General features: G+C 49.6%; 11 protein-coding genes across 11 annotated transcripts; 6 read left to right on the forward strand and 5 right to left on the reverse strand.

Moving 5' to 3' along the window:
- Positions 1–1,010: 1,010 nt before the first annotated feature.
- BU24DRAFT_455508 (uncharacterized protein) lies at positions 1,011–1,853 on the reverse strand (the record flags this gene model as incomplete). The annotated part of the gene is made up of 2 exons (XM_033531375.1): positions 1,011–1,784; positions 1,842–1,853. The coding sequence occupies 2 exons, from the start codon at positions 1,851–1,853 to the stop codon at positions 1,011–1,013; spliced, it is 786 nt and encodes a 261-aa protein (XP_033377885.1).
- Positions 1,854–2,635: 782 nt separating this feature from the next.
- Positions 2,636–4,163, forward strand: BU24DRAFT_467911 (uncharacterized protein; the record flags this gene model as incomplete). The annotated part of the gene is made up of 2 exons (XM_033532484.1): positions 2,636–3,264; positions 3,389–4,163. 2 exons carry the CDS (start codon positions 2,636–2,638, stop codon positions 4,161–4,163), a joined length of 1,404 nt encoding a protein of 467 aa, XP_033377886.1.
- Positions 4,164–5,058: 895 nt separating this feature from the next.
- On the reverse strand, positions 5,059–7,320 carry BU24DRAFT_357974 (78 kDa glucose-regulated protein-like protein; the record flags this gene model as incomplete). Its single annotated transcript, XM_033523980.1, has 5 exons — positions 5,059–5,611; positions 5,663–6,275; positions 6,328–6,679; positions 6,735–7,019; positions 7,078–7,320. The coding sequence occupies 5 exons, from the start codon at positions 7,318–7,320 to the stop codon at positions 5,059–5,061; spliced, it is 2,046 nt and encodes a 681-aa protein (XP_033377887.1).
- A 1,736-nt stretch (positions 7,321–9,056) lies between these two features.
- On the reverse strand, positions 9,057–10,685 carry BU24DRAFT_401353 (FMN-linked oxidoreductase). Its single transcript, XM_033525490.1, has 3 exons — positions 10,453–10,685; positions 10,270–10,401; positions 9,057–10,213 (listed from the first exon to the last, which is right to left on the reverse strand). The coding sequence occupies exons 1-3, from the start codon at positions 10,489–10,491 to the stop codon at positions 9,161–9,163; spliced, it is 1,224 nt and encodes a 407-aa protein (XP_033377888.1). The 5' UTR covers positions 10,492–10,685; the 3' UTR covers positions 9,057–9,160.
- Positions 10,686–13,943: 3,258 nt separating this feature from the next.
- BU24DRAFT_312144 (uncharacterized protein) lies at positions 13,944–14,898 on the forward strand (the record flags this gene model as incomplete). The annotated part of the gene is made up of 4 exons (XM_033522834.1): positions 13,944–14,127; positions 14,177–14,406; positions 14,462–14,540; positions 14,624–14,898. Coding segments are annotated over 4 exons (768 nt in total), but the record flags the coding sequence as incomplete, so codon positions are not given.
- Positions 14,899–15,611: 713 nt separating this feature from the next.
- Positions 15,612–17,287, reverse strand: BU24DRAFT_78049 (uncharacterized protein). The gene is made up of 2 exons (XM_033534627.1): positions 17,285–17,287; positions 15,612–17,141 (listed from the first exon to the last, which is right to left on the reverse strand). The coding sequence occupies exon 2, from the start codon at positions 16,882–16,884 to the stop codon at positions 15,826–15,828; it is 1,059 nt and encodes a 352-aa protein (XP_033377890.1). The 5' UTR covers positions 16,885–17,141; positions 17,285–17,287; the 3' UTR covers positions 15,612–15,825.
- Positions 17,288–17,783: 496 nt separating this feature from the next.
- Positions 17,784–18,947, forward strand: BU24DRAFT_428447 (uncharacterized protein). The gene has a single exon (XM_033529481.1). The coding sequence runs from the start codon at positions 18,194–18,196 to the stop codon at positions 18,839–18,841; it is 648 nt and encodes a 215-aa protein (XP_033377891.1). The 5' UTR covers positions 17,784–18,193; the 3' UTR covers positions 18,842–18,947.
- A 596-nt stretch (positions 18,948–19,543) lies between these two features.
- Positions 19,544–22,086, reverse strand: BU24DRAFT_428448 (uncharacterized protein). The gene has a single exon (XM_033529482.1). It carries the CDS (start codon positions 21,845–21,847, stop codon positions 19,673–19,675), a length of 2,175 nt encoding a protein of 724 aa, XP_033377892.1. The 5' UTR covers positions 21,848–22,086; the 3' UTR covers positions 19,544–19,672.
- A 146-nt stretch (positions 22,087–22,232) lies between these two features.
- BU24DRAFT_414871 (serine/threonine-protein phosphatase-like protein 2A activator 1) lies at positions 22,233–23,823 on the forward strand (the record flags this gene model as incomplete). The annotated part of the gene is made up of 3 exons (XM_033526252.1): positions 22,233–22,873; positions 22,925–23,276; positions 23,332–23,823. The coding sequence occupies 3 exons, from the start codon at positions 22,233–22,235 to the stop codon at positions 23,821–23,823; spliced, it is 1,485 nt and encodes a 494-aa protein (XP_033377893.1).
- Positions 23,824–24,837: 1,014 nt separating this feature from the next.
- On the forward strand, positions 24,838–26,718 carry BU24DRAFT_428450 (uncharacterized protein). Its single transcript, XM_033529483.1, has 4 exons — positions 24,838–25,143; positions 25,240–25,294; positions 25,453–25,752; positions 26,096–26,718. Exons 2-4 carry the CDS (start codon positions 25,282–25,284, stop codon positions 26,449–26,451), a joined length of 669 nt encoding a protein of 222 aa, XP_033377894.1. The 5' UTR covers positions 24,838–25,143; positions 25,240–25,281; the 3' UTR covers positions 26,452–26,718.
- Positions 26,719–26,918: 200 nt separating this feature from the next.
- On the forward strand, positions 26,919–27,923 carry BU24DRAFT_78125 (uncharacterized protein). The gene is made up of 4 exons (XM_033534629.1): positions 26,919–27,195; positions 27,247–27,267; positions 27,413–27,544; positions 27,594–27,923. The coding sequence occupies exons 1-4, from the start codon at positions 27,093–27,095 to the stop codon at positions 27,818–27,820; spliced, it is 483 nt and encodes a 160-aa protein (XP_033377895.1). The 5' UTR covers positions 26,919–27,092; the 3' UTR covers positions 27,821–27,923.
- Positions 27,924–27,967: the final 44 nt, after the last annotated feature.

A 27,967-nucleotide genomic window follows, 5' to 3' on the forward strand; every position in this document is an offset into this window, starting at 1 on the left:
CATGCTTGACTGTGAATGTGTTTAATCTACTGTGCATTACGTATCCCATCGTGTCTTCGTTTGTTTTCGTTCAGGTTCGTCTACCTAACTAACCTCACCCTCAAATGAGAGATAGCCAGTCTATCCTATCGTTCGTTCATAGCCATGACCAACAACCCACGAATCTCCCATCACACATCTACTGTGTGTCATGCCATCTGGACCCAACTAATCAACCAATGAACAACACTCCAAGTCTCCAAGGACAATCTCTTTGTTCGTCACCTCTCCTCTCCACCTTCCCTTCCCTACCTAGACCCTCTCCCTCCATCCATCCAGAACGTTCGACAAAGTTCGACAAACAAAGAACACACGCACACGCTACGTTTCACCTCCCACCACCTCCCACCACCTCCCACCACCTCTAATCCACAGAAGCCATCCAACTTTATTTCTCTTTCAGCTTTTCAACCACTCCTTAGGCCAGTGTTTCATCTTCCCGCGTGTCGTTGCGTTTCTGAAAGACGGCGGGCGCTTAGATGCGCTGGGCTGGGCTGGGCTGGGCTGGGCTACTGGGGGTGTTTCAGCCTCGTGATGTTTCGTGATTTCTTTGTTTCGTTTGTTTGCGCGGGTGGTGATGTCGTTGGTTCTCTTTCGTCTTCTTGGGGTTTCCTGGTCTTCCTTGAAAGAGGTGGTCCAGTCGTTAGGTTGTAAGAGTCGTACAGTCGTTTACTACAGCTGAAATCGTAGGAATGTCTTTCATACACGATACACGATCCGCAGATCGCGACATCGCCTCCGGCTCCAGTGGTGCGGTACGTGGGTGGGTGAGTGGTTGGCGCTGGACTTTAATCGCTGTGTGAGTGTCGGGATGTGCGTGCTTTGTTTGCAGTTTCCTGGTCGATGACGCTCACTCTGAAGTTTGAATGGTGAGGTTTGCGCTGGTGAACCCCTGTCCTGTCATGCTTGAAAGACTATCCCATAGCCCTCACAGCCGATTGAGCGTGTATCCGTCCCGAGCGAACATCCATTCACCCCCCATCCATAATCTGCAGCACAGTCGAGTTCTTCACCGTGCACGTCTCCCGGCCGCGACACCCCAGCGCCGCGCGGATCGCCTCGTCGTCTGCGTTTCCATCGCCGCCGCGCATCTGCGCGATGATGACGGCTGCGGCTTCGCAGGAGATGTTGAGGCCTGAGGAGGTGGAGGTGGTTGTGATGGTGGTGGTGGAGGGGGCAGGTGGAGGGGGGCAGAAGCATGTTAGTGTTGTTGGGCAGTCTTCTGGTGATGGGTCGGTGGAGGTGGTCGGTGGTGAAGAGGGTTGTGGTGGTGCATTATGAGGGACTGGAGCCGCGATGTCGTTACTTTGTGGTTCTGGTGTACGTCGAGACTGGACATCCGTACTCGAACGACCACAACCATGTCGACTTTGAACTTGATACCCACCCTCTGCACCCCCTTCCAACCCACTCCCCTCCACTCCAATCCCCCTATGCTGAACCCCCGTCGCACATCTTTCCCGTGACACAACATCCATCCCCACATCACCATCACCATCCTCACCCGCCCTCAACCAAGCCTCCACTTCCTCAGCCCCAACCCCCCGCATCGCCAGCAGCGCGCGCAATCTCACATTGTCCCGCGACACCTTGCGCGCCGCCTGCTGCATCTCCAGCGTCGCGGCCACGCCCTGGCGCTCAAACTCCTGCACGCGCTGCTGGAGGCTCTGCAGGTGCGCGGCGCGGCGGGACCGCGAGCGCCGCTGGTTGTCGCGGATGCGTGTTGCGGAGGATGGATCTTTGGACTGGGAATCCCTAGGTTAGCTATTGGTGAGGGATGGAGGGGATTTGGGGGGACGGACCTTTTGTGACATTATTGTGGCATTGTGGAGGGAGTGGGAGGGGGTTTGTGGTATGTATGGTATGGTTTTTGTGGTGGGAATGGAAGGATGCTGGTGATCTTGGCATGTTTGCCACCCTTCGTCGCCGCGGTTTTGGAGTGCTCGTGTAGAGCTTCCTGCTGAGCCGCCTCAAGACGAGAAGACCATTGGGATTTTGTGTTTGAAAGTTGCAGTTTAGAGTATGACATCCCTCCGTGCGTGGCAAGACACCGTGTATGCTGAGATAGATAAAAGGTACTTCAAGTTTTCGTAACTATAAAACTTATACGGAGGAATGCAAAGGTACTGTAGGTTACCATATTTACGCTCTATACTGTAATACAGTGCAACAATACGTTACCAGCTCTACTCTAGTAGGGCCAGCTAGTGTTACTGCCAATACCTTGAAATTCCTTCTCTGTATACTATATACATAGAACAGTTATTTTATGATAAGTAACGTAACTGTAGATGTTGCTCTCTTCGCCAAGTTGAAGCTGTTCCCGGTCTAACTCATCTTACATCTTAAGAGACAATCACCCAAAGCCGTATCAATGAACAACATACAAACGTGGACAAAGTAATAGTTACACAACAGGCTGAAAATGCCTGAGTGGCGTCGTGGCGATGCTGTCTCCTCTCCATTTCGATTTCAGCCTTATCATCTGCCTCGCTCTACACTGCCCATCAGCACAGCAACAATAAATGTCTGTCCTGGGCCTTCTACCTTTTTTCTCATATTTCCAACCGATCAGGCCGTCTGTGGAGCATCCAAAATGTCTAACATCTGTACGCTGGATGGCAACGCTGACCTCTACGGACGAGGTGTTCGGGTTGGATACTACCTCCAATGGTATGCCGGCATTCTTGCAACATGGATATGTCCCAGCGAGGTCCCGAAGATACGCATCGCCAACACCTTTTTCACCTCGGCAGTATTCATCGCCCTACTAGTACAAATTAGCAGATCTACCACATTCGAAGTCATCGACATCTACATCACCATGCTGTTCACTTTCGGGTGGGCTGTTACCGGGCTGGTCGTTCTGCTCTGGCGCATCGCTACCGGTTTTGATGTACGCTGGGATCCGAGCCTCTACCACAGGAACAAGCTTACAACGGGTCATCTATTCCAATCTTACTATCCCCTCTTTCTAAATGTGGTGTTCGTATTCCAGATATGGTTTTGGACGACGAAGCTTGGTGCGACCGACCTACAGGATTGTCCACGGAACGGCTTCTTGTTTGTGAAGATCGCTCTCAACAACAGATGGTTTAGAGCGCTGAATGCATCTATCTACGTTCTGTTGCTTGCCCTGACGACCCTCTTCCTGGTCGCGAATTTCAAACCCATCGCTGCGGTTGGCGGCTCTGGAATCTACAACCGCTTGACCCAGACGAGAAGGTAGGAAGGACAATTCCATTGCTCTTCAGTAAAGAAGTCTCGCCAGCCACTCACTCGCTTACATGATCCGGAGACGTCGGTTCATGTTCATATATCATGTTATTCTATGCTGACATTGTGGCAGCGTTTCTGCATCCCTCGCCATGTCCTACTATATATTCAACACACTTGCCGATCTCTTCGTCGCAACCACGATTCTGATTGGCACGGAGCTCTCGATTCGCTGGAACAACATCACCGGTGTATCATCCATAACTAGCCCAGGGCAACTGATCCCTTTGCTGATTGGAATTGCCTGTGCTATAAGAGTCCTATATGGCGGTGGGAGAAGGCTCTTTAACAAAACCCGACTCACCATTCCAGGGGTTCTGGGGCCCTCCACCCACGATCCCGACGAGAACATGCAGGATCAAACCAACGGTCCACCAGGCTCACACAATGATGAACCTGCTCCACTCGAACTTACCGCAGCCTCAACGCCATTGCAGGGCCCTGATATAGCGTTGCAACACTTAGAATTTCCACAATTGCTTCTCAATTCTTTCGGTCCACCTCCAACAGCATTGCAGGACCCTGATATTCCGACGCAACACTTAGAATTTCCACAAGAGCCTCCAACAGCATTGCAGGACCCTGATATTCCGATGCAACACTTAGAATTTCCACAAGAGCCTTCCGATTTTTACAATCTATTCACGCCACACCCTTCCTCTCAATCTGTGCCCCGGACCGTCCGCCGCGCTACTTCGACATCAACGTCAATCTCACCCACGTCCCAGCAGCAGCCAAGCCTGACCCCGAGAACCTCGAAGAAGGTCACTGTTATTGGCAGTTACGGCGGCGGCAATTCGGTCTACTACGGTGGCGGCGGCGGAGGCGGGCCGCGCGATGGCGGGTAGGGTAGGACTCCTGTGCGCTTCAAGCTCACGCTCACCTCACCTCACCGCGGTTCTCAAAAGATCGTACAATAAAAGACGAGAAGAGAAATTGGATTTCCGCTTTTTGTTCTGAATACAGACTCTACTTGATAAGAGACGGGTAAGATATGCGTTTGAACGAGCGGATCCCTCCGAGTCGTGTTAGGCACCCTTTTTTTTTCGATGACCGGCGGTGCCAACGGCGTTGCGTTACTAAGGTGGAGTGAAATATGATGGTGTGTAGCTGTGATGCGAAAGAATTGACGTAGACATAGTCGAAGTTGTACGATGGCTGTGTTGAAAGCCGATTGCTGTTTTGATGATAGACGCACAGAGCATCAACCTTGCTCCGAACCTAGAGTTTGGATTTTATGATGGTCTAAGCCCTTAGCAAAGGTACAGTATAGACACAGGTCTAGTAATTAGCATGATATTTATATATAATTGATAAGATAAGATGTATAAAGTTATCAAAGTTATGGTACCTCTTATTTATCTTAGCACAGAGGGCATCTTGCTATGAAGGGACAGACGTTACAACATTGTTTATCTAGGTAGCTTTCAGTAGTTTCACGAAGATCACATTCAATCACCATGTCACGACAACGAACGACTTGTTTGAATAATTTTCATTTCGGAATACCTTTAAAAGACTCCAATCGTAACCACCCAGTTTCAAGTAAAGTCTACGCCTGCAACCTGTTGATGTTGTTTTGCGGTATATTGATACACGACCCTCCCCCATAACATTTCATTTCAAAGGGTCGGCTGGGTAATTGGGGCTCATGATGCTGGGGTAATATGTTTGTTTATGTCTGTTTCTTCGAACCTTTTTCCTTTTATAATGCACACGTCGGTCGTTGGCTAAGTCTAATGCTTACAACTCGTCGTGGCCGGCATCATCGCCTTCGTTGTCGTAGTCAGGCATGCCTCCAGCTCCGGACTGGCCGTAGAGCTTAGAAGTGATGGGGTAGGCGACGCCAGACAACTTCTCAAACTGCTCGTCAAAGTCCTCGTTGGTTGCGGCGGCGGCGTTCTCCTCGAGCCAGTCCTGGGTCTCCTTGATGGCCTCGAGGAGAGACTCCTTGTCGTCATCCTCGACCTTGCCACCGAGTCCCTCGTCGTCGTTGAGCTGGTTCTTCAAGCTGTAGGCGTAGTTCTCGAGCTTGTTGCGGGCCTCGATGCGCTCCCTGGTGGCCTTGTCCTCTTCGGCATACTTCTCGGCCTCCTCAACCATGCGGTCAATCTCATCCTGGGTGAGACGGCCCTTGTCGTTGGTGATAGTGATAGACTCGCTCTTGCCAGTGCCCTTGTCAACAGCACCGACCTTGAGGATACCGTTGGCATCAAGCTCGAAGGTGACCTCGATCTGAGGAACGCCACGGGGTGCCGGGGGGATGTTGGTGAGCTCGAACTTTCCAAGCAAGTTGCTGTGGAGATAATTAGTATCGTGAAACGAAGAGAAAGTGTAGAAAACTTACTTGTCCTTTGTCATGGAACGCTCGCCCTCGAAGACCTGGATAAGGACGACGGGCTGGTTGTCGGCGGCGGTGGAGAAGATCTGGCTCTTCCTGGTGGGGATGTTGGTACCACGCTTGATCAAGTGGGTCATGACTCCACCGGTGGTCTCGATACCGAGGGTGAGCGGGTTGACATCCATGAGGATGATCTCAGTGGTAGCTTCGTCACCAGCGAGAACACCACCCTGAACGGCGGCACCGAAAGCAACAGCCTCATCGGGGTTGACGTCCTTACGGGCCTTCTTGCCAAAGTACTCCTCGAGCATCTGCTGGACCTTGGGGATACGGGTGGAACCACCAACGAGGACGATGTCGTCAATGTCAGACTTCTTCATCTTGGCATCCTTGAGGACCTGCTCGACGGGCTTGAGAGTCTTCTTGAAGAGGTCGTTGTTGAGCTCCTCGAACTTGGCGCGGGTAAGAGTCTCAGAGAAATCCTCGCCCTTGTGGAAGGACTCGATCTCAATCTTAGCGGTCTTCTGGGCGGAGAGGGTACGCTTGGCCTTCTCGACCTCGCGCTTCAGTTTACCCATAGTCTTAGCGTCCTTGGTGATGTCAACGCTCTTCTCCTTGTCTGTTGGAATGTTAGCTCGGTTCAGAGAATGTCGAAATCTGTCGGCACTTACTGTACTTCTTGGCGAAGTAGTTGATGACACGGTTATCGAAATCTTCACCACCGAGATGGGTATCACCGGCAGTAGACTGGACCTCGAAAACACCCTCCTCAATGGTGAGGATGGACACATCGAAAGTACCACCACCAAGATCGTAGACGATAACCTGGCGCTCCTTCTGGTCGGTCTTATCAAGACCATAGGCCAACGCGGCTGCGGTAGGCTCGTTAACGACACGGAGGACGTTAAGACCGGCGATAGTACCAGCGTCCTTGGTGGCGGCACGCTGGGCGTCGTTGAAGTAGGCGGGGACGGTGACGACGGCGTTCTTGACGGTCTCTCCGAGATAGCTCTCAGCGACTTCCTGTAATATTGTTAGCATGTGCTTGGTGCAATGACGGACGTCTGGAAACACGTACCTTCATCTTGCCGAGAACCATGGCGGAAACCTCCTCGGGGGTGAAGGTCTTCTCGCTGCCCTGGACATCAACCTTGACGTTGGGCTGGCCGTTCTTGTTGATGACCTTGAAGGGGAAGTGCTTGATATCATTCTGGACCTCCTTCTCGTTGAACTTGCGTCCAATGAGACGCTTGATGTCGAAGATGGTTCGGTGGGGGTTGCTGGCGTATTGATTCTTTGCGGCGTCACCGACAAGGCGTTCCTCATCCGTGAAAGCGACCCAAGAGGGAGTGATACGGTTACCCTGCACGTGGTGTTAGTGTTGCTGTGTGGAACCGGTCATGCAATTGGCTGCTTCTTACCTGGTCGTTGACCATGATCTCGACCTTTCCGTTCTTCATGACACCGACGCAAGAGTAGGTAGTTCCCAAATCGATTCCGATGACGGGTCCAGAGACGGTGTTACCCGAATCATCCTTCAACGGTGCCTGCTCAGCTCGGGCTGGTCGCGCGAGCATCAAGCCGCCGACGAGGACGAGGAGAAGGTAGAGGGCGATGGACCATGTTGAGCGCTGGCCGGCGCTGCTCCTTGACCTCCGCGCCATTGTGTGAAATGTGCGGTGAGTGTCGGGAGAGAGGTGGAGGGAAAGTGTGTGTCGGAAAAGGCTCTCAGAGCGGTGCACAGCAGATGTAGAGTTCTTCCCAATTAGATATGAAGAGGAAAGAAAAGAGAAAGATAAAAGCTGCTCAGATTGAGCTACGCTGAGGAAGGCGGATTGTCGATTGGGATTCAAGAGGATTTCGGAGCTACGGTGTGGGGGGTCCTTAAATATGTTCTGCTCGCTCAACTTTTGGAAACTCTGTCCTTTGGATTTCTTCCCGAAATGGCTTAGTCGAATCACCCAAGCGCCACCCGCCGTTCACCACCACAATTGCCATACGGACAACAAGCCCCCCAAGAGTCATCATCTGCGGCCTTGGGGTTATTGCTAGAAATTTCCATACTCCTTCCTGTGTGCACTGTGCTGTACATACTAGCGATTCCAGGCACCGGAGCACAGTGGCTGGGATCACCACTCTATTCATCCTGCAGGGGTCCCCACTAGCCAATATGGCAGCTCCATCCTCCAGGACCTGTAAGGAGCAGTAAGTAGCAGGAGCAAGAGGCATCAAATCCCATTCCATGAACTTTAATCAGACTTCTCTTATGGTAAGGTGACTAATTGGTCAAATTACAACTACACTGAATCAAATTTCCGTCTTCAACTTGGAGTTTCGTTCAAGATGCCGCAGAGCTCTATAATCAACCTAATAGTCCCAATGGAATGGTTGCTACAATGAGTGACCTCCATTGTCTCCAAAAGACACACTATGGTTATCGATATAGCTGTGTTACGGCTCACGAGATGATGCCTTGAGACAATCATTCATCGCTCGCCTCACGAGTCTACTGTGTGCTGTCTCAGTGTCTCAAGCTGTCAGTCAGATCCCTGACCCCTCCCCTCCCTCCACTTATCAGACGCCCGTATCGGAGACGGCCTGTGCGCCACGCGAACTTCAGCCTCCTCCGTCACGGTTAGCGCTTCTCATTGAGACAGATCTGTCCTCTACTCGTACCTTCTGCTGACCGCAATAATGCAATTGTACGGTGAATCTGCACGGCAAAGTCACACCTCCGTCGTCGCCTCGCAGCCAATCCAACATTTTGCCGCCTGGACAGTGTGAAATTCTCCGTTCGAACGGTGCGGTTGGAAAGCTGGCCTTATTGGACCGGCCCCTGATCATCAAGACACTTGTTCTCTCTGCGCTTGACTGTTTGGTACAGCCTTTGTTCGCAACAAAGCAATCTCCATGGTCAATAGTAATAATAATGTGGACACGTAGATTTAATTTGACTCACGTCGAGGAGGACTCACCAGCATAATACTAATCAAGAAATAACAATGCACTGGGACCACAGAACATTCGAGTTTACTCATAGCATATGACGATGTTGCCATGGTTCGCTTGTGAGGCGGGTGACCCCATATCAAAGTCGTACTCGGATCACACGCGGTTGTACCGAGGGTAAGGTTCTAGAAGCAAGGCAACTGATACAATCCCCATAAAGGCATCTATAATAGTCCTGCTTGTATTGTCATTTGCTCTGGAATGGTTAACACTAGTCCAATCGTGGAAACACTTGCTTGATAGCGAAGCTTTCTCGAATAAACTCGTACAACATCGAAAGACTTCCATTACACAAGGAAGCGTTTCATACTCAACCCCCAATCCGATGAGCTACGCAAGACGGCAGAATTCGTAGAAGTGTTCTAACGAAGTCGATGAGAGTGAGATTAATGGCTGGTCATAAATGCGTATCATTTGGAGTCTCTATCCCCTATCTATGGAATATCTATGGTATTGATCATCATCCTCCTATCTAGTCTTGCATCTTAAAAAGATTTACTGCGACTTCTTTTGACGTCCGCGAACGCCCCACCTGATCTGGTTTGCCCATCGTGCCTCAACACCAAGCTCGTCAGCCCAAGCCCAGACAAGTCCTGGATTCTTCTGGAATGCTCGTCCAACAAGGACCAGATCGAGGTTTTCGTCCTCAAGGTATCCGTTGGCTTGCTTGCCCTCGGTAATGGATCCCACAGTGCCGACCAAGAGCTTGTCTCCAACCTTGTCCTTGATGGCTTTGGCGAAGGGAACCTGGTAACCCGGCTTGGAGTGGATGTGCTGCTTCTCGTGCAGACCGCCAGAGGACACGTCGATCAAGTCGACTCCCTTGGTAGCGACGATTTCGGCGAGCTTGACGCTCTGGTCGATGGTCCAGCCCTCAATACCGGCTTCAGAAAGCCAATCATCAGCGCTGATTCGGAGAAGAAGGGGCATTGTCTCTGGGATCGTTGCACGGACGATGTCAATGACCTCGAGGAGCAAACGAATGCGGTTCTCGAAAGAGCCACCGTACTCGTCAGTGCGGAAGTTGGAGGCCGGGGACAAGAAAGTGTGGAAGAGGTAGCCGTGAGCACCGTGAATCTCAATAGCATCAAATCCGGCCTTCAACGCGCGCTCCACTGCGGCCTTGAATGCCTTCTTGAACTCAGCGATGTCTTCCCTGGTCATCTCCTTGGGCTGGCAGTGAGTATCGTTGTACCTGACGGCACTGGGTGCCTTGACATTGTCGGGCCATCCGTTCACATCGGTGCCTGCGATGTCACCGCTGCTGAGCCACGGTGCGACTGTGCTTGCCTTGCGGCCAGCGTGTGCGAGCTGAATAGCAATCAACTGGTTCTGAGAATGGGCGAATTCGACAATCTTGCGGAGTGGCTCAATTTGCGAATCCTGCCAGAGTCCCATATCCTCAGGAGTAATGCGACCCTCAGGGACGACGCCAGTTGCTTCCATGATGGTGAGACCAGGGCCTCGCTGGACGATGCCGCCGATGTGAGTTTCATGCCATGGAGTTGCATGGCCGTTTTGAGCAGAGTATTGGCACATGGGTGACACCTGTATAATGATGCGTCAGTGCAATGAATTTGGAGATTCCAATGTAGTAGACTCACAGCAATGCGGTTTTGTAGATTCAATCCACGTAGCTTGAGGGGATTGAAAATCTTTGGGATCTTCTCGCTGCCATCTTTGTTGGATAGAGCTGTGCCTGCTGGAATCTGCTGGGCTGGTGTGAAATATGAGATCTATAATCAAATTTAGTACATGATATGATTCAAAAACAGAGAAAGACTGACGCCAGGGGCAGCTTCATTGACGTGTTCTGGGGCGGTCATGATGGTGATTTTCCAAGGCTCAACGCTGGAATGAGGTTGCTGGAAGGAAGTGAATTGGTTTGGATACTGCACAAAACGATGTAGGGCTTGCCGTTATTTATACAAAACATCAACACCCTCTGTTAGATTTCCAATCATGACGTGGGTGTTTCTCGGCGCGAATCGGGTGATAAAATTCCTTAGGTAGGTTTGAATACTCTATTCCCATAGCCTCCGCAGAGTCGCAACCCAAGTAGGTTTCGCGGGGCATTCGTGCAGCCATCCCCACTTACTCGATTAGGACATGGACGTCACCTTCTCTGCTGCTTGATTTGTAAGTCAACGTCAATGCAATGATCATTATCCTCAAATTTTCATCTCCCAACAAGCTATTATTCAATGAGATTGTGACATCCTCTCAAAGTGTACCCATTCACATGCAACATGTGTATCGTTATTCCCGAGCTCCCTGAACACATCCAGTGGGTCTTACCGATGTGGGTGTTTCCATTATTGCGCCATCACAAGCCTCACAGTGTTTGAAGACCTCGCAAAGTAAGATGCACAGTCCATTCGCCTAAGAGCTCCGTCTTACACTTCTTTCTGAACGAATAACATGATTTCTTTTAAGTGCGTTGACGCAGGGTGTTGTTTCCTGAGTCCTGCCAGGTGGTTAATAAGGTACCGCTTGCTTCCCATTGGCTGGGCGAACAACTATATTGGTCTTTCCCGTTCTCAACCGATTTCGAATGCGAGAAACATCCGATATTATTGTTCTTCGAGTGGATTACGCTCGTTGCTCGTGTTACACATCTAGCTCATGCCTCTTATAATTGTTACGAGGTTGTTGAGTCTGTCTTCCGGCCGGACAGCAAGTCCGGCCAATTATCGATGCTTCGCCGGCATTTAGGTACGTTTGTCAGCGACACTGCCATACCGATCAACAAACGCAGGGTCACCTGGAAAACTTTGCCAGTACTTCAAGGCATCTCACAAGAGTCCCGATATATCGGCGTTTCTTCATTATTGCTGAACGTAATGATATCACCATGTGCGCCTTATGCGCCTTACGCCCATCTACCAGTGGCACATCTAGAGATCATTTCAGGGCTAGCGTCACAGATATCGCAGGAACTCTAAGTGCTCAAAGTTCGCATTCTCATTTTTTCGCAATTCGCAATGAGACCGTTCATTGTGCTTGGACTTGGCTTAATCAATCACCATATTAGATCCGTCTATTCGTGGCTATCCTTTCTCAAAATGTGGTCTTGCCTTCTGAATATTCCAAATGGCCCAGCAGTGGCGAGCCACAATTGTACGACCCTTTCCCTTGGGAATGCCCAGTTGCTTACGGCCAAGGGATACTGCGCCAACCCTTTAGTGCTGCTTTCAACACTCATAGAGAAACTGCCGTTTCTGGTAGGCCAACGTGCGGCGGTGATGGATAATTGATTGATTTAAATCATTGCGAGGGTATTTCCAAAGTTTACCCTGGCCATCACGCGTACGAATCCTTGACTCTACATGCACCTCGTGGTAACACAGTCCACATTGAACATTACAAAGCAAACAATTGAAAGACATTAGAAATCTATTGAATGGCCACTCAGACCTGATGCCTTTCGCCTCTCAAGGTCGATACTGACGGATCGTTTGACCTGCGAAGTTGAACAGAACCAGCTTGAAGACATGGCTTTTTACCGGTTATGATGATAACTTGGTGCTATCTCCCAACGCCGGGGTGCCAGGGTCTACTCCAGGAACGACGATCAGAAATTTACAAACAAATACGGCTGTCGATCATTATTGGTATGTACCTTTCCCCACAATGTGTTACGAGCTTCTGTCCGCGACAGAACAGATTATACACTGTACAAGGAGACACATACCTCCGTTAATAAACTCCGATGAACTCGCCTTCAAGCCTCTCATTATACGAGGTAGAATACTAATTCGTTAGAAATACTGCGTAATCGATCTACTCTGACCTCAGGAGGAGGAACGACGTCATCTCGCGAAACCTGCTGAAAAGAAGTGTATGTTTAAACGAGCCACAAACTCCGACTTGGTAAAAAGCCACTCCAGCAAATTCAACCACAGATATTGACGTCGTGTTCCTGATAATACGAGCGCACCATGTCTCTAACCCGGCTGATCCGGAGCGGTTCGGGGCGATCTGACTATTCTCCGATAGCGAATGATTGACCAATCACACGAGAGCTTATGTCGCCTTTGATTAGACCAATCATGAGTTGAACATCAAGCAACAACATTGGAAGAATGGACACACTAGGGTCGTATGATCTGCACGAAATCTGGAGCACTTTGCTCTCACTATTTTGGAGTGCATGGTAGGTCTCCTCAGGGTCTTCCCCAGGTCTAATCTCTTAACATGTTTCAACAGTGGATAGCGCAGGGGGTTGGTCTTAGCTTGGAAAGTATGGACCTCAGTTCTAAATTCAGATCCCAATATGTGTGATGGTATTGGCCAACAGGTTGTAGGTCCATCCTTCCAAATGCGAAAGGCAGATTGAACAGCTGAAGAAACAGGTATTTAGTCGGTCGGTCCCCGATGGAGAATTTCCGGTGACTTGTGTTTCGTGAGGGGAAATTTTCATAAAAGTCGTGGCCTGATGCGGGGATGGACTTCAAGCTAAGGTTTAATGACTCTGGTATGATGCATTATTGCTCGATTTTCCTGATTGACTTTCTTCCTCAATGGTTTTTGATTGAAGACCATGTTCTAGTAAAGGATTAACATGGCATAGATGAAAAGCTAGATAGACATCGCAAGTTGATGATCTTCTCTTGGAGATCGAATTCCAAATTCCATGAACGGCCTACATTGTGGTAAAGATCGTCATGGCGAACTCTATGCTGCTGGTCGAATGATCATGCCTCGTAATAATGATAGAAAAGCGGGAAAGTGAGGCTCCAATCCACTTAAACGTATCCTAAGTAGCTTTTAGCGTCTGGGGATCTGCCATTCCCTGCGACGATTTCGCGATCGCTACCGAGCGATCGAGCCGCGTTCCTGACTCGCGACAAGGATAGATCCTTCCAAACATCGAACATCAGTGATTTCGGGACTTTTCCATTCCACTTATCGCTGTTGAAGCTACTCGGAACCTCCTGCCGAGCACTTATCGCCTGTGTGCTAGATTTCACAGAGTTAGTGGACTCGTATCAGGTTGCCCCTACCAATGCCTTGCTATGATTCTAACAGCCTGCGTCGAGATGGAGTTGCAAATCATCCAGAAGTTCAAGGGAATATCCCAACCCACAATGCCTAGTCTTTGTATGCAGTTTCGACCATTGCAGCAAGTGGCTATGCCCCCTCGACGCCCAGGTGGGCTGATATATTCTCCTGACACCCGTTGAGGCGTGCCGAAGTGGGCCTCCAGTTTGTTCTTTTTTTTCTTTTTACACTTTCAGAAATCTCAGGGATATTCTGCAGTTTCTAAACAGGCAAGATGGTTCTCGAGAGACAGCTTGATGCGTACATATGTCTCATTGTTACCTTTTTCGCCGCTGCTTCGACTCTCATCGCAAGACTCTTAGCGAGACGTTTGACGAAACTTCGACTTTGGTACGATGACTGGTTTGCTATCGTAGCTTTCCTGTGCGCAGTGGTATGGTTTGCTTTAGTGATCTGGTGTAAGTGGGCGGAAAGGTTCACATCCCAGATTATTACTCATATTCACAGGGCTGCAATATGGGCTCGGTCTCCATCTTAGCAACATCGATTTACCGCAGGATTATGTACTCGAGAGATCTCGACTGATTCTCTGGAACGTGGAGATCTTTTATGCTTTCTCTCTGGCATTCTCGAAGCTCGCTATCCTTTCGTTCTACTGGCGCATGTTCAGGACTTCGAACATTCTGTTACCGATTAAGATTCTGATCGGCTGCACGGTGGTATGGCTCATAATCAGAGTATGCTATTTCTCAGGGACAATCATTGGCAGCATCAGTTCTAATATGAATGTAGACTTTTATGGCAATCTTTCACTGTGTTCCCGTCCATAAGTTTTGGGATATTAGCGTGAAGGGCGTTTGCAACATTGACGGTATGTCAGTCATGATGTCCAGGTCTCAGACACGGCCGTTCCTATGTACATTCATGAGCAACAGCTAACAATTATGATCAAAGACTCAAAATTCTTCTTCGGGACAGTCATCACCCATCTTCTGATCGATATCGCAATCCTCATACTTCCTGTTATCGAGGTTCGCAAACTGCGCCTTCCGCTCTCCCAAAGACTTGCAATTATCAGCATGTTTCTGTTCGGAATCTTCGTGTGCATTGCCAGTGTAGTTGTCCTGGTCTATTCCATTGGGTTGGATACCAAGGACATTGAAGTTCCTTACAACACTGGCCCGATTATCATATGGGCAACTGCGGAAGTGAACCTTGCGATTGTCAGCGGTGCGTATTTCCACCTCCAAGATGATACATGAAAGATGACACCCGACTGACGCTCGCCCAGCATGCCTCCCCATACTCCGACCAATTTACCTCCTCATCCTCCGCCGCCCCCTTACAAACAACTCATCATCCGACCCCCGCTCCTACGCAAAATCAAACTCGCACATCACTTCCCACAAGCTCACCACCCTCACCACCCACAAAGACCTAGTTCGAATCCCATCAGTAACGAAATCCGCGACCGAGTCGACCCACCATCTCGCTGAAAGCGCAAGGGAGGGGTCCATAAGTAGTTTGTCGGAGTACAACGCGACTACGCATGCGAATACAGGGCCGGGAACGCATGGCAACCATACGGTTGTTGTGGGGTCTATGGATGCTACGGGCGGAGAAGAGCAAGGGCAGGTAGGGAGGACGAGGACGAGGGGAGAGAGTTGGAGTGGGTTGGGTGGGATTATGGTGACGAATGAGACGAGTGTTAGGGTGTCGAAGATCTCGTCATGAAATGCCGGTAGGAACATCTAGACTGAAAAGTGTGTAAGTGGAGGTTATAGGTTGATACCCAATTATTTAATCAGGATGCATTATAAACGGAGGCAATATTGAGATGTTATCGAGACCAAACTATGAATATAAAAGTCTTGAAAGCTTTTAATGTTCTTAAATGACATCACGAAGAGACAAAGGGCATATTATGAGTTGTGATACGTTTATTGATATGAAAACTGGTTTGGGCTCTCTAACCTTGAAGGGGTTGATGAAGGATCTCCCATATATAGTCCCACTATACAAGGCAGATAGGAAGATATGCGTCTAGTCTTCCAATCTATCCGTCCTCTAATAATCTTGCCAATATGTCCCTTAATGTGGACATTATAGCTCAGCCTGTCTACCACGCAAGAAAACACCATACATTGTCAAGCGAATTACGCCTGGCCGTAGTACGAATAAGTCTCCTTAACCCACTGAGCGTCTAGAGGTGATGGATAACCGTTGTGTGCAATTACCTCGACGCCAGCGGCATGGTTGTTCGGATCTCGGTATTTGACCAGGGGACATGTGCTCAGGTCATTGGCACAGCTGACCAACGTCCCATAGTGCATTACCGAATAGAGGTCGTATTGCGCCGAGTCCGAGAAAATGGGGAACACCCTGGGCTGGCCCTGATTGTCCGAAGCACCAGTCGCATATCCAGACGTCCAGTCCCAGACCGGGAATCCGTACCGTAGGCCGATAACCGGGTCTTCACAGAGCTGCCTCACAGTGTATCCAGCCTGGCTAGCAAGAGCCCATGCATTGGCGAATTGAGGGACGCGTTCGCACTGGTACTTGACATAAGTATCGCGATCTACCCGCTGGTGCTCGTGCACCATTCCGAAGACGTGGCCGAGTTCGTGGACGACGACAGTGGGCTCTGCTCGAAGACCAATCTGCATTTGCATCTTCCAGGCGTGTGGGGGGTTCATGTTGTAGTATCCCACTGTCGCCCTGGCAGCCAGTTGAGCGTTGGTAACATGTCGGATTACCAGAGTGTCAAGGGGAATCAAGTGGTTCCAATTCTCCCATGACCCATGCTCATAGCAGTAGAGCGGATAACCATTGTACTGCCGTTCCTTGAAGACGATGCCGTGACGTGTGGCTTGTGAGGCCGGTCCCCCGAGAGCCCGCATCCAGAGTTCAATTGCTGCTTCGATGAGTTGGCTGGGAGCGATCATTCCGCGAGAGATGTGGTCGTAGTAGCAATAATTGATGACGACTCGACCGGTGGCAGGATCGCGAGGCCAGAGCTTCGGTGCATATTGATCATTATGGCCAAACATCGAGGCCGAGCCGAGAGATCCAGGGTCCATGTTGCTGTTGTTGGCTAAAGCCTCAAGCTCGGAGAGGGTCCCATTGTCCATGGGAAACGGTATGCCGCATCCCAGTTCAATCGCATTGGCGAGAGCTGAGAGCCAGAGAAGTAGGAAGGTAACGAATGAACGCATTTTGTGATATAAAAGGCTGTTGTATAGAGACACAAGTAAGGGTGAAACGATAGGAGTTGTGGTTGTTACTTGTGAGAATGCGGTTGTGGTCGTGATATCGATACTGATATGAGGAAAGCCAAAGGGGTTTATATAGCTTAGATTGCGAGCACGGTGAATACCGCGAGCACGGTGAATACTGCGAACACGGGCCTGATGGGAGTTCGAGTGGAAATCGCATTGTGAGTCAACATGGCTGAAGCGTAGTATATGAATCACTGCTTCTCTAATCAGTGAGGAGATTGAGTGAAAACTAAGCCTCAACATGAAACAACATGGCTAGGATATAGAAGTGTTTTCACTTCTTCTCCACCAGCAACAATTCCTGGAAGTGCAGTGATTCTAACTTGAGATCACTTACAGTGTATATCAAACAGCGTTCTCACAATGTCGAACTCTCTCGCCCTGCCCCCTGGATCAATGTAGATATCTGATATAACGTTGGAAGCCAACAACGTCCTAACACTTGATTTCTGGCCGAGGGCCCTAGAAGTAAACCCAGACACAGTGATGCAAAATCATTGCAACTATTAAATGCAATAAAGAGGCCCGTTGTTAATTAAGTCAGTAAACCTGTAGTTGTACGTATGCATGGTTTTCCGTTAGAGATTGAACGCTCTGGTTTCACGCCTTACAGACGAAATTGGTGGTCAGGATTTGGATTTTTCTTTTTCTGAACATGTTCGACCGAATCAATGTGCCAGCATCCAAGAGGCGTATATAGTTTCCAATGTGTGTTGCTATGTCACATGGAAAGCGTGGAAATTGGACAATGACGTTGAAGAGGACGCCAGTACGTTTTGGGTTGTGCCGACACCGAGGTCCATCCCATCATCCGGAGAGACAGCCTCAACATCCCACTTCAACTCACCCCTCCATAATATCTCTTTTCTCACCGCGCCACCCGCGTCCCGAAAAGATCTTACCAAAAAACGTGACCAGTTATTAATTTGAAGACCTCGGCCATGCCAATTGAATCATGATTCGATTTCCGTATGGCGTGCGCGTTGGATGATTTCGGCAACATGGAGAATGCCATCTGATCCCCACATTTACAATAGCCCCGATTGTCTTGTGGAGGAATTAGCTCTTCTTATGGCGACGTCGCCGGGCCTAATGGGCTCCGCAAGCGTCCATTGATGTTTCTGGAACAAAGTATTAATACTGCCACAGATCCCTCTAGAATCGTGCTCCCGCCTACCTTTGAAGTCTTCAGCTCCTTGCACCTTATCACCAATTCCACTTCTCTTTATACCTCAATTGATCAATCATGCCTCCAGCTGCCATCATAGACGCTGCACCAGCAGCCGCCCCAAATGGCAAACAGCAATCCATTGTATCCTCGGTCAAATCAGTCATTGCCCCGTCGTCCAGCATAGCCGACAACTCGACGTCAGTGCCCGCGTGGGTCAAGCCAGACCTCACCCGCCTTCTCCGGGTTGAGCATCTCGAAGGATCATTCGCCTCACGATCGATATCTCTCGTCGACCTCCCAGCCGGAGCCGTCTTCGCGCGAATCACGAACCCCACCCCCGCGACTTGTGCCTACACATCCGTTCAGGCCTCCAAGGATCTTCACATTGAGTTGAACAGTGACTTGGTTTACATCAACCACTCCTGCAACCCCACATTGATATTCGATATGCCGCGATGGGAGGTCCGAGTGAACCCAGACCGTGCCGAAGGACTGAAGGCCGGCGAGGAATTGACGTTCTTCTACCCCAGCACAGAGTGGGATATGTCACAGCCATTCGACTGCCGTTGCAAAGAATCGAACTGCCAGGGTGCTATATCAGGGGCAAAGACTATGCCTGCTGATGTGCTTAGCAAGTACTGGTTGGCTCCACACATTGAGTCGTTACTCAAGGAGCAAAGGAGTATAGAGAGCAACGGAAACGGATCCAAGAATAGTGCATAAGCGGGGTATGGTTAGGACAATGTCCGGGTATAGAGCCAGCGTGGTCCTATAGATGTTCTATTAGCGTTAGAGGAAGCGATTTGTGCTGCGTAGAAGAATACATTACATGACTTTGAAATGACCTTGAAATGGTCCTTTTCACCCATGAATCACCCAAGAACTCCAGGTTATATAGATTTTGAGAGTACTCTCTTCAGCCGTGTGAAAGTTGTTCTACTTTGAAACTCTAGGGACGGGTAACGTGCATATCTATACAAATTTCCTGTTTGCTTTTGTTATTGTTTACCCATCCACAACAAAGGCAGGTGTTGTAAAACACCCGTCAAAGACATTCAGAGCTAAGACTAAACGGTACGAAGAAGAAGGTCCAGGAAAGAAAGTACAATAAGTTTTGTTTTGCGATGATTCTGTTGCCCATAATATACCACATGACTAAAAGCACTGGTAAAGCGACACGGTCTCTTTATGCGGGAACTGATGATCGACACGGCCGACTCTAGTCGATTGTAGAGATTCTTAGCCCGACTATGAGGCTTTGAGGGTGTTTTCAATTTAGAATATATTTCGTTTTCGAATGGTTCTCAAAGTATTCTATCTGATGAAAACCTTGGCTTAGTCAAGAGGAGGGATGGATTTCTTTAAGCATGCACTAATGTTCAGATCATCACCATCATAGTTGCAGAAAACTAGCCATCTGGTAGTGTTCATAAAGTTCTTATACAAAAGTCTCTCGTGGCTGTTCATTATATACTCGGCGTTTGTCATAATCCATATGCGTTGCGTTTCAAATATTCAATGGATGAGTGCCCCCAAACTACTGCACATGTGTTCTTACGGTAGGACGGGAATCTGTTCGATCCAAGGCGGGAGTTCCCAATCATTGTCTTCCTTTTTATCGAGGCAGTCTGATCGAAACTCCGCTGCTTTGCTCGTAATCTCTTCAACATTAAAATCCCGCAGGATACCGCGAGGCCGGCAGTAAGCCTTGAAGATATTTTCAAAGACGTCAGGGCCTGCAAAGTCTTGCAAACCATCGAGCAATGCCTTTACTTGGTGCGTACTCCATTCTGCGCTGCCGGTATTGAAGGGCCGTAATCTTCGCTGGAAAAAGGGTTCCCGCTCGAATGGGACACCGTTGGCATCTAATTCTTGGACCTGGTTAATTGGGCGGAGCCAGAGATGATTTCGCCTCCGCAGATCCAGACTTGGTTCACACAGCTGTCGCACTTGGTGCAGATGCTGCCAATGCGTCCAACGCTGAGCAGTTTGCCTCTCTGCCTCTCTCTTATGCTCTTGCTTTTCTTTTTTCCGTCGTATCTGAGCAAGCTTCTCTTGACGAAATCTTTCAGATTTCTCCGCCTTTTCTAGTTGATCTCGTTTTTGACGGAGCTGGTCGTGGAATTCACGGAGTGGCAAGATGAAGGTTGCCAGTACCTGTCTCACCACGCCTTCCCCTTTTGCACGAGGCGGTACTGCAACATTCCAAGCCGTAATTGTGCTATTGAGATCAATGATGCTCATCGCGAAAGGAATAAGAATTTCAAGTGCGGGGAGGGATTCTTCCAGATTATCGTGCTGTTCTTTTGCCCAATCATAGACTGCCTCAAGGAGACGGGCTAATGAGTAGAAAAGATACTCATAAGCGTCTTGTTTGAAATCTGACCGATTTATAGGGTTTACAGTGTTATCAACCCTTGCCAGTAGTTTCTGAACCACCACACACTCATCCTTTACATTCTTATGGTCAAGTTCTGTTCCAGTTTCTGCGATGCGCTTTCGAACTGTGTTGCAGATTTCTCTTATTTTCTTAGCTTCGCTTGTCGAGCAATCTCCGCGATGCCGTTCAGCATCTAGAAATATGAAGACAGAATATTTTGTATCTGTTTGAGAAGGAAGTGTCGCAGTGTCATTTCCATCGTGACTATTGTCAATATCAATTACTGTGGTAATCTGCTGCTGGACAGAAGCCACATCCTGTGGTTGAGCGACTGAGGTTGAGCGAATGCTATCGTCGTCAGAATCGTGGATAACTTCTGGTATGAATAGTGAATCGCCATCATCACGGACCCTAGAAGAGTTCCCATTCCTCGGTGCCTCACCCTCAATCGGAAGTGTGTCCAGACCGGTTTCCGCCGGCATTATGGCTTTGCTTGCAGCGGTTATCTTCCTTGGTCTTCCTCTTAATCGGCGTGGTTCAGGAGCTGCACTTGAAGCAAGTGTAGATGTTCTATTGGTTTCCCCAGGGTCTAATTGGTCTGCCGTTGGCGAGGGAATGGGATGCTGATTCGAGCTTGAAGTATTGGTCTTGACACTATATGGCTTCGAGCCCGAAGGTTGTTTCTTCTTAACGATCTTACGGGGCGTCGTGGGCTCTGCCTCCACTGAGAGATCACTCTTGCGCTTCGATCTTTGAGTAACTCTTGGGGTTGCCTCGGGCCTCCGTTCCCAATCAATATGATCAATATCAGCATCCTCGCCAGCTATGCGACCACTTTTACGCCGCACAGGTGTGTTCGTATTTGTCCGTGGCTCCTGCGTGGCGATTTGCTCCTGCGTGGCGATTTGCTCCACTTTTTTCCGCCCTACAAATTGGAGCTTCCCATGATTGACAGTCTTAGGAAGCTTATACCGCGTTTTCTCTGGAGATTCTGGCATCTCATATACATTCCAACCCCTCTCAGACAGCCGCGCAGATCGCTTGGGTAGTCTCCCTGAAACTGCATTTGGCTTCGGAAGTTTGCCTTTCTTCTGTATTTCTGCTATCCCCTGCGCCTCAACATCCGATGTATGTTCTGTTATTGTATTTGGGGATTGCGCGACGGCTGGCCGATGGCTGCGAATGCGCGCGGCGTTTAGTAGGTTGGCGCTTGCTACTGAAGCTGGAGTCGGCAATTTCGCAGTTCTCGGGACCTGTGACTCTGCGAGGAGCTGGAGGCTGGCAGATTCATCGCCGGAGGCATCGTGGTTCTGTGCTGCTGTTGAAGTCTTCTTGTTCAGGGTCGCCATCGGTTCTTCACGTGTGAATTGTTGATGCTCTGTGTTTATTTGGGAGGCTTAATTCAGTCTCCGTGCATGAGACTGTTGGCGGTGAACTTGTTCTTGCTCATGATATGAGCGCGTAACGTTGTTGGGTGAACTGCCTCAGTAATATTAATTCGACGACGAGCAAGTATTGTCATTGATGTAGCTGTGGTGATTCAAGCATGCTGATCATGTATGCAAGGAAATGCAGGAGGTTGGCGTGGGGAACCGTAGAGTCCGTAGACTAGTTGGAGGGAAGCAACGACGACCCACCCGCACTGACCGACCTCCGACTGGTTGACGCGGGGTCACTGGACATCCGATCTAACTATCCACTGAGCACAAGACTTCCGACTACCAAATGTCCATAATGGCAACTTCGTCTGCAACTCGTCAGACGCTGGAAATATTGACTAGTAAACATGATCACCAGTTTGCAGTTCCAGTGAAACGCATCAATGATGGGCAGGATGTCGATTTCTTCCTTGCCAGCAAGGCATATTCGGACATAATGACGTTCATATTCCAGTTGAATGTTGCCATGATGCCGAGAAAAGAACCTGCCCAGAGTGAGAATAAGGAGAGCTTTAAGGAGTGGCAATTAGGCGATCCAGCAACCTCGTTTCCCCCAGTTGTTCAGAGGCTTGCAGAACTTCTGCAAAAATTAAGTGCGATCATTGACGAGGTTCCACCGGAGAAAGGACCACGACGATTCGGCAATATCAGTTTTCGAAAATGGTATGATGTCGTTGCTTCGAGAATCTCTGATCTTATTGAAGAGTTTCTCCCAGAAGAGATATTGGCCGCAGATTCTCATTCCGAAGTCTCTGCAAAGAAGGAACTCGAAGCATACCTAATGGGCGGTTTTGGTAGTGCGCAACGTCTTGACTATGGCACAGGGCATGAGCTGAGCTTCCTTGCCTTCTTAGCATGCTTATGGAAGCTTGGTGTGTTCGCTGAGTCGAATGATGGAGATCAAGAGAGAGCCATTGTTCTAGGGCTCATAGAACCGTAAGTTCAACAGATCTTGTTTGTTTCTCATCACACTAATAGCTAGCCCAGATACTTGCAACTCATTCGTCGTCTAATTTTGACCTATACACTCGAGCCGGCCGGATCTCATGGAGTATGGGGTCTAGACGATCACTCATTTCTTCCATACATATTCGGCTCTGCACAATTCTCACCAGCCATCACCTCTGTCTCTGATATCGTTGTAGAAGGGTCATTGCCAAGCGCCCCAAATCCAGGAGATGTTGCAAAATTAAACGCCGTCCAACGACAAAGACAGCGAAATATGTATTTCAGCGCTATTGGATTCATCTACGATGTCAAAAAGGGTCCGTTTTGGGAGCATAGCCCCATTCTGTTCGACGTTTCAGGAGTACAGGCTGGATGGGCTAAGATCAACAAGGTAAGGGCACTATTGACCGTGGGATGACGACAGCCTGTTGATTATGAAATTATAGGGAATGTTGAAGATGTATCATGGCGAAGTGCTTTCAAAGTTTCCAGTCGTCCAGCACTTTCCATTTGGTTCTTTATTTTTATGGGAAAAGGATCCTGCTGCCGCCGAAGTCACAAAGACGATCCACACAAGTAGTCAACCATCGAGAACTGCGGCACCTCATGCAACAGTTCAACCTTCACTTCGAGATCCAATGGCGGAACCTGGAACACAGACTACCCGTGCGCCGTGGGCAGGTGGGCAGAACCCACCACCACCGGGTGCTACGGGGGCTCCATGGACATCATCACGCAGCGCTCCGCGAGCTACAACTGGGGTGTCAGTACCGAGTGGTCCAAATCAACCTACAAGAGCACCATGGGCAGCGTCAACGCGAGCGCCGCCTCCTCCCGGAGGTACAACGGCCGCCCCATGGGCCCGACCTAGCGGAACTGCGAGCGTGCCTGGCGCAGCAGCGGCTACTCCGGCTCCTTGGGCAGAGAAGAAGCCATAGAGACATCAGATAAACACTCGCCTTGAGTGCGAGACGATCATTGTAAGAACCGCGTGACGTTATGCCATGGACGAAGAGCTACAGCAGTTCGCCTTGTGCAGCATTACCAATGCCAGGGAATCTCTGCACTATAGTGACCCGATTCCTCGGAGTGTGGTTTCGTTTCACATGGAGTGGCTTACATCAAGTTGGCGTCCCCTGATAAGAGAAGTATCGTCTACATGGTGGCATGGACTGGAAGAGAAGAAAGGAGGAGATATTGAGGAAGGAATGTACGCGTATACTCGTGTACGTTGGTAGAGGGAAGCAAGTGGGACGAGATGGGACTAAAGCCAAATGGGGGTTTTTCTTAGACAGACACACGACAACTGTCCGTCTGTTCCCGTCTTTTGGTCTATGCTATGCATACAATATACAATACAATATGCTCGATCGAGTCTGATAGGCGACACCCCGGACTCGTTGTGATACGAGGGTTAAATGTCGCAGACCATCTTGGGGTGGCAGTGCTCACCCGCGTCGCGCGAACATGGCCGCAGAACCACTGATCGAAGTCAACAATCGGCCTGAAACACAGGTGTCAAACGAGGTGCATGATCATCATTCGTGCTGCACGCATCAGCTAAAAATAAGCAAGCTCAACTGCAGCAAGCCATTTGATTCTCGAGAAGGCATTATTGAGTCCTTACACAGTACGATAGGGAAAGGAAATACAGCTCTCCGTCTATCTATGGCATAATAAAGCTGGTCATCACTAGGCCCTCATCTCCCCCGTCTCCCCAATTCTCCGTATTGGTGGTAGCTTGAACTTGTTGTCTGGGATCTGGGACGGCGTAGGTGAGCACTGAGGACCGTGGAGTTGTGGGGCGGCTCAAAGAGAGAGAGTGAGAAAGATCGTGAGATGTAATTGGCTGAAGATTTGGGGCCAGGCTCTCATGGGTGGCACGGTCCATAGGATAATCCCTTTACCATGACTACAAGCAGTTTAGGTGACTTTACTTACTTACTTACACCGTCACCCCTTCGCTTTAATTAAACGACCAAACCCTACGGCGTACGCTCTGTACCTTGCCTGACCTTACCTTGCCTTCAACTATTACCTCTAAACTACTACTTGACTCTTACTTCACTTCATCTCACTTTACCTTACCTACGAGTAGAGTGATACTCAAAAGACGGTCTACGAGTACTCTCACTTGACGTTTACGAGTACCTCACAAGCACAAACTACAACAATCAGTATCTCCTCACGCCGATCTGATCTCAACTGTGCTTAGGCCTTGTTCAGCTCATCCGATTCCAAGACTAGTACCTTTAATTGTATGTTCTCCTACTCGGCCTCACAAGCATTATAAACATCATCCATCATGAAGATGACTCCGGTCCAAACTGTTTCAAAGCACTAACATTCGTAAGCAATTATCCATTACATCTTCCTTCGAAAACAACTTCGCAACCATGCCAGGAGTTCGTAAGTCAATATCAATCCCCATGCAGCTGTTCTTTCCTTTGTGCCTATGACTTTCATACTCGATCTACTTGTTCTCTCAACTCATTCGCCGTGGACTTGCTTCTCACAATTGCATCTACCCTCCATTTGGCACGGTTCCACTAACATGTTCTCTCCAGCGCTTGACGCCTTCGATACGGTCAAGAAGAACCTGAAGAGTCTTTTCCGCTCCAAGACCAAGAAAGAGAAGAACAAGCCTGCCCCCACCACCACCGGTGAAGCCTCTACGAAGCCCACCGAGACGCAACCTGCTGCTCCCGCGCCAGCGACCGCCCCCGCTACGCAGGCAGCCCAGCCCTCTCCACCCCAAAACAAGCCAGCCGATGTCGCACCCCCAGCCGAGGCCCAGGCTCCTGTAGCCCAACCTGACACCAAGAAGGAGGAGGCTGCTCTGACCGAAGTTAAGAAGGCAACAGAGAGTAGGTCGAATTTCCGTTCTGGACTTCTCAAGTCCTGTTTCAAAGACCCCGATTGCGATGATGGTTCTCGTTGGAGACATCGGACCTCGAGAGACGATGACTGGCCTGGTCGCCTATAGACCTGATGCGGATAGACAGCAAGGAGATGCCGAGAAACCCTCGGTCTGCCTTGCATTATCCGCCATACAGTGGTCTTAGGTGACTCTACAGCGCCCACTGGTCTACCTTTCAACATGCATATGCGTGTTCATCGCTTACAACCACCACGACTTTCTCTCACACAGTCATGATTCTCCTTCTTAACTACTCGCAAATCCAAAGCTAACTTTAATACTCCCTTTAGGCCCAGAACCTGCCGGTGCCGTTGCACCTCCCCCTCCTACTGCTGTAGCAGCGCAAGAAGCCAACACAGAACCAAAGGCCACCGAAGCCAAACCTACCGAAGCGGCCGACCCAACTCCCAAGGCTGCTGCTCCTGTAGATGCTACACCTGCACCTACTGAGGCTGCAGTCCCAGCTGCGAAACCTGCCCCTGGCATGAGTGCTACGAGTGGTCCCCTAGACGCTGGAGAGCCTGATTTCAGCTCTGACGCCAAGGAACAGCCCAAGGAGACTCCTGCTGCTGTCGCGACTCCTGCCGCGCCTCCTGCACCGGCCGCTGCTGAAGCGCCCGCGGCCCCTGCTGAGGAGAAGAAATAGTGTATCCTGCTCATGGACAATCGGACGAGCAGACCATTAACGGCGGCTCGCAGATCTCAATGGATGGATATCTCGTTTGGCATGTTTCGCGACGGCGCAATCCCCACAGCTGCATGTTTCCGAGACCACAATTTCCCTTTGCTTTGATTCTATACCCCCATTCTGTATGTGTATTTCCAGCGAGGCGATTGAAGTGGTTTGATTTAATGGACGTGGCACGAGGAACCTCTTTATACCTAAAAATAAAATAAAACACAATTGCCCCTACTTGTCCGCTTTGTGAGCGTGAGGAACTACTGCGAGTAACAAAGTTGACGCAACAATACGAGTAGCAGCATTGATTATTTTAGTGGCCCAGAAGGTGGGAAATGGCTCCGTCATAGCCATCAGAGCTCTGGCACTCTAAGACCAAACGGCACTAGCGCGGGGTCAAACATGAGGCTCACACGTCAATGTAGTGTCGAGTCCTCCGTCCTCCGCTTTGAGAATCGTAACTTTTATGCAGCCACATCAACAATGCTTCTCTAGACCAGCGCCGACTTCTTTTCTCTGATTACTTGTGGAGCTATTTAAATCACTTCCACGACCGCTTATCTCTTGCCACTGTCTTTCTTTCATCACGCCGTACCGAACCCGCAACAATGCCCCCGAAATCAGGGCACCAGCGCGCGAAGAACGTCGACTATGACGATGACGATGTCTACGATGATGATGATTACTACGAGGAAGAAGATGGCGGCAACCGTAAGTCTGAGCATTACAGGCAAACACTAATTTTCCACTGACAAATTGTAGTAATGTCAGACGAAGATCGAGGTACGATGAACATCACCTCAACGTTGCGACGACGATGCCCTACCTGTTCCATATTATACCGAGTGATCAAAACGTGCCCTGTGCCTCTTATGGCATTACATAACAGCGACTGCATGCGTGGATGAAAGGGCTAATGCAAGCACAGAGCAAATGAGGTTAGGCACAATCAAAGTCAGGGAGGCTTTAGACTCAAGTACAAACGTCACGGATGCTCAAATACAAGAGGCATTGTGGAATTACTACTATGATGTCGGCAAATCGGTCACATATCTCAAGAGTACGCCCTACTTGTTGTGTCAAAGGATCAAAAACTGACAATGAATCAGATAAGTTTGCGCCCAAAGCTGCGCCTCAGCCAAAGAAACAGAAGCCAGTGTCACGGTTTGATCAAGCAGCGAGCGCTGCGGGCGCAGAGGTCAAGACAACACCAGGTAAGCTCTTTCATTTTATATACTATATAACGAGCCATCATGCACCGCACCTTTCCCGGAGCCACTCGTGCGCACGAATGTCAATGTCCACGATTGTTCGATCAAACCCTTCAGCTGGCTAAAGACTCCGCAGTCTTTCCCCTGCCCGTATCGATGGATTATACCTACGAGACTTCAGAGGACTTCTTCGCCGACGTTCCTTGGGGCAAAGTGCCTCCGCACCGACTTGGCAACATCACGGTCGAGCCTCTATTTCCCAGAGGTGGTTT

The sequence above is a fragment of the Aaosphaeria arxii genome (genome assembly GCF_010015735.1).
Source record: "Aaosphaeria arxii CBS 175.79 unplaced genomic scaffold BU24scaffold_13, whole genome shotgun sequence".
Taxonomy (NCBI): Eukaryota; Fungi; Ascomycota; class Dothideomycetes; order Pleosporales; genus Aaosphaeria; species Aaosphaeria arxii.

Excerpts from the sequence above, each read along its gene's own strand:
- BU24DRAFT_401353 (XM_033525490.1), bottom strand. The coding sequence starts at position 10,491 with ATGACCGCCCCAGAACACGTCAATGAAGCTGCCCCTGGC. Across the intron at positions 10,402-10,452 it reads TCAATGAAGCTGCCCCTGGC|ATCTCATATTTCACACCAGC; the intron begins GTCAGTCTTTCT and ends ATTTGATTATAG. Across the intron at positions 10,214-10,269 it reads ATCTACAAAACCGCATTGCT|GTGTCACCCATGTGCCAATA; the intron begins GTGAGTCTACTA and ends ATCATTATACAG.
- BU24DRAFT_78049 (XM_033534627.1), bottom strand. The coding sequence starts at position 16,884 with ATGCGTTCATTCGTTACCTTCCTACTTCTCTGGCTCTCAGCTCTCGCC.
- BU24DRAFT_428447 (XM_033529481.1), top strand. The coding sequence starts at position 18,194 with ATGCCTCCAGCTGCCATCATAGACGCTGCACCAGCAGCCGCCCCAAAT.
- BU24DRAFT_428448 (XM_033529482.1), bottom strand. The coding sequence starts at position 21,847 with ATGGCGACCCTGAACAAGAAGACTTCAACAGCAGCACAGAACCACGAT.
- BU24DRAFT_428450 (XM_033529483.1), top strand. Across the intron at positions 25,753-26,095 it reads AGTTAAGAAGGCAACAGAGA|GCCCAGAACCTGCCGGTGCC; the intron begins GTAGGTCGAATT and ends TACTCCCTTTAG.
- BU24DRAFT_78125 (XM_033534629.1), top strand. The coding sequence starts at position 27,093 with ATGCCCCCGAAATCAGGGCACCAGCGCGCGAAGAACGTCGACTATGAC. Across the intron at positions 27,196-27,246 it reads GGAAGAAGATGGCGGCAACC|TAATGTCAGACGAAGATCGA; the intron begins GTAAGTCTGAGC and ends GACAAATTGTAG. Across the intron at positions 27,268-27,412 it reads AATGTCAGACGAAGATCGAG|AGCAAATGAGGTTAGGCACA; the intron begins GTACGATGAACA and ends ATGCAAGCACAG.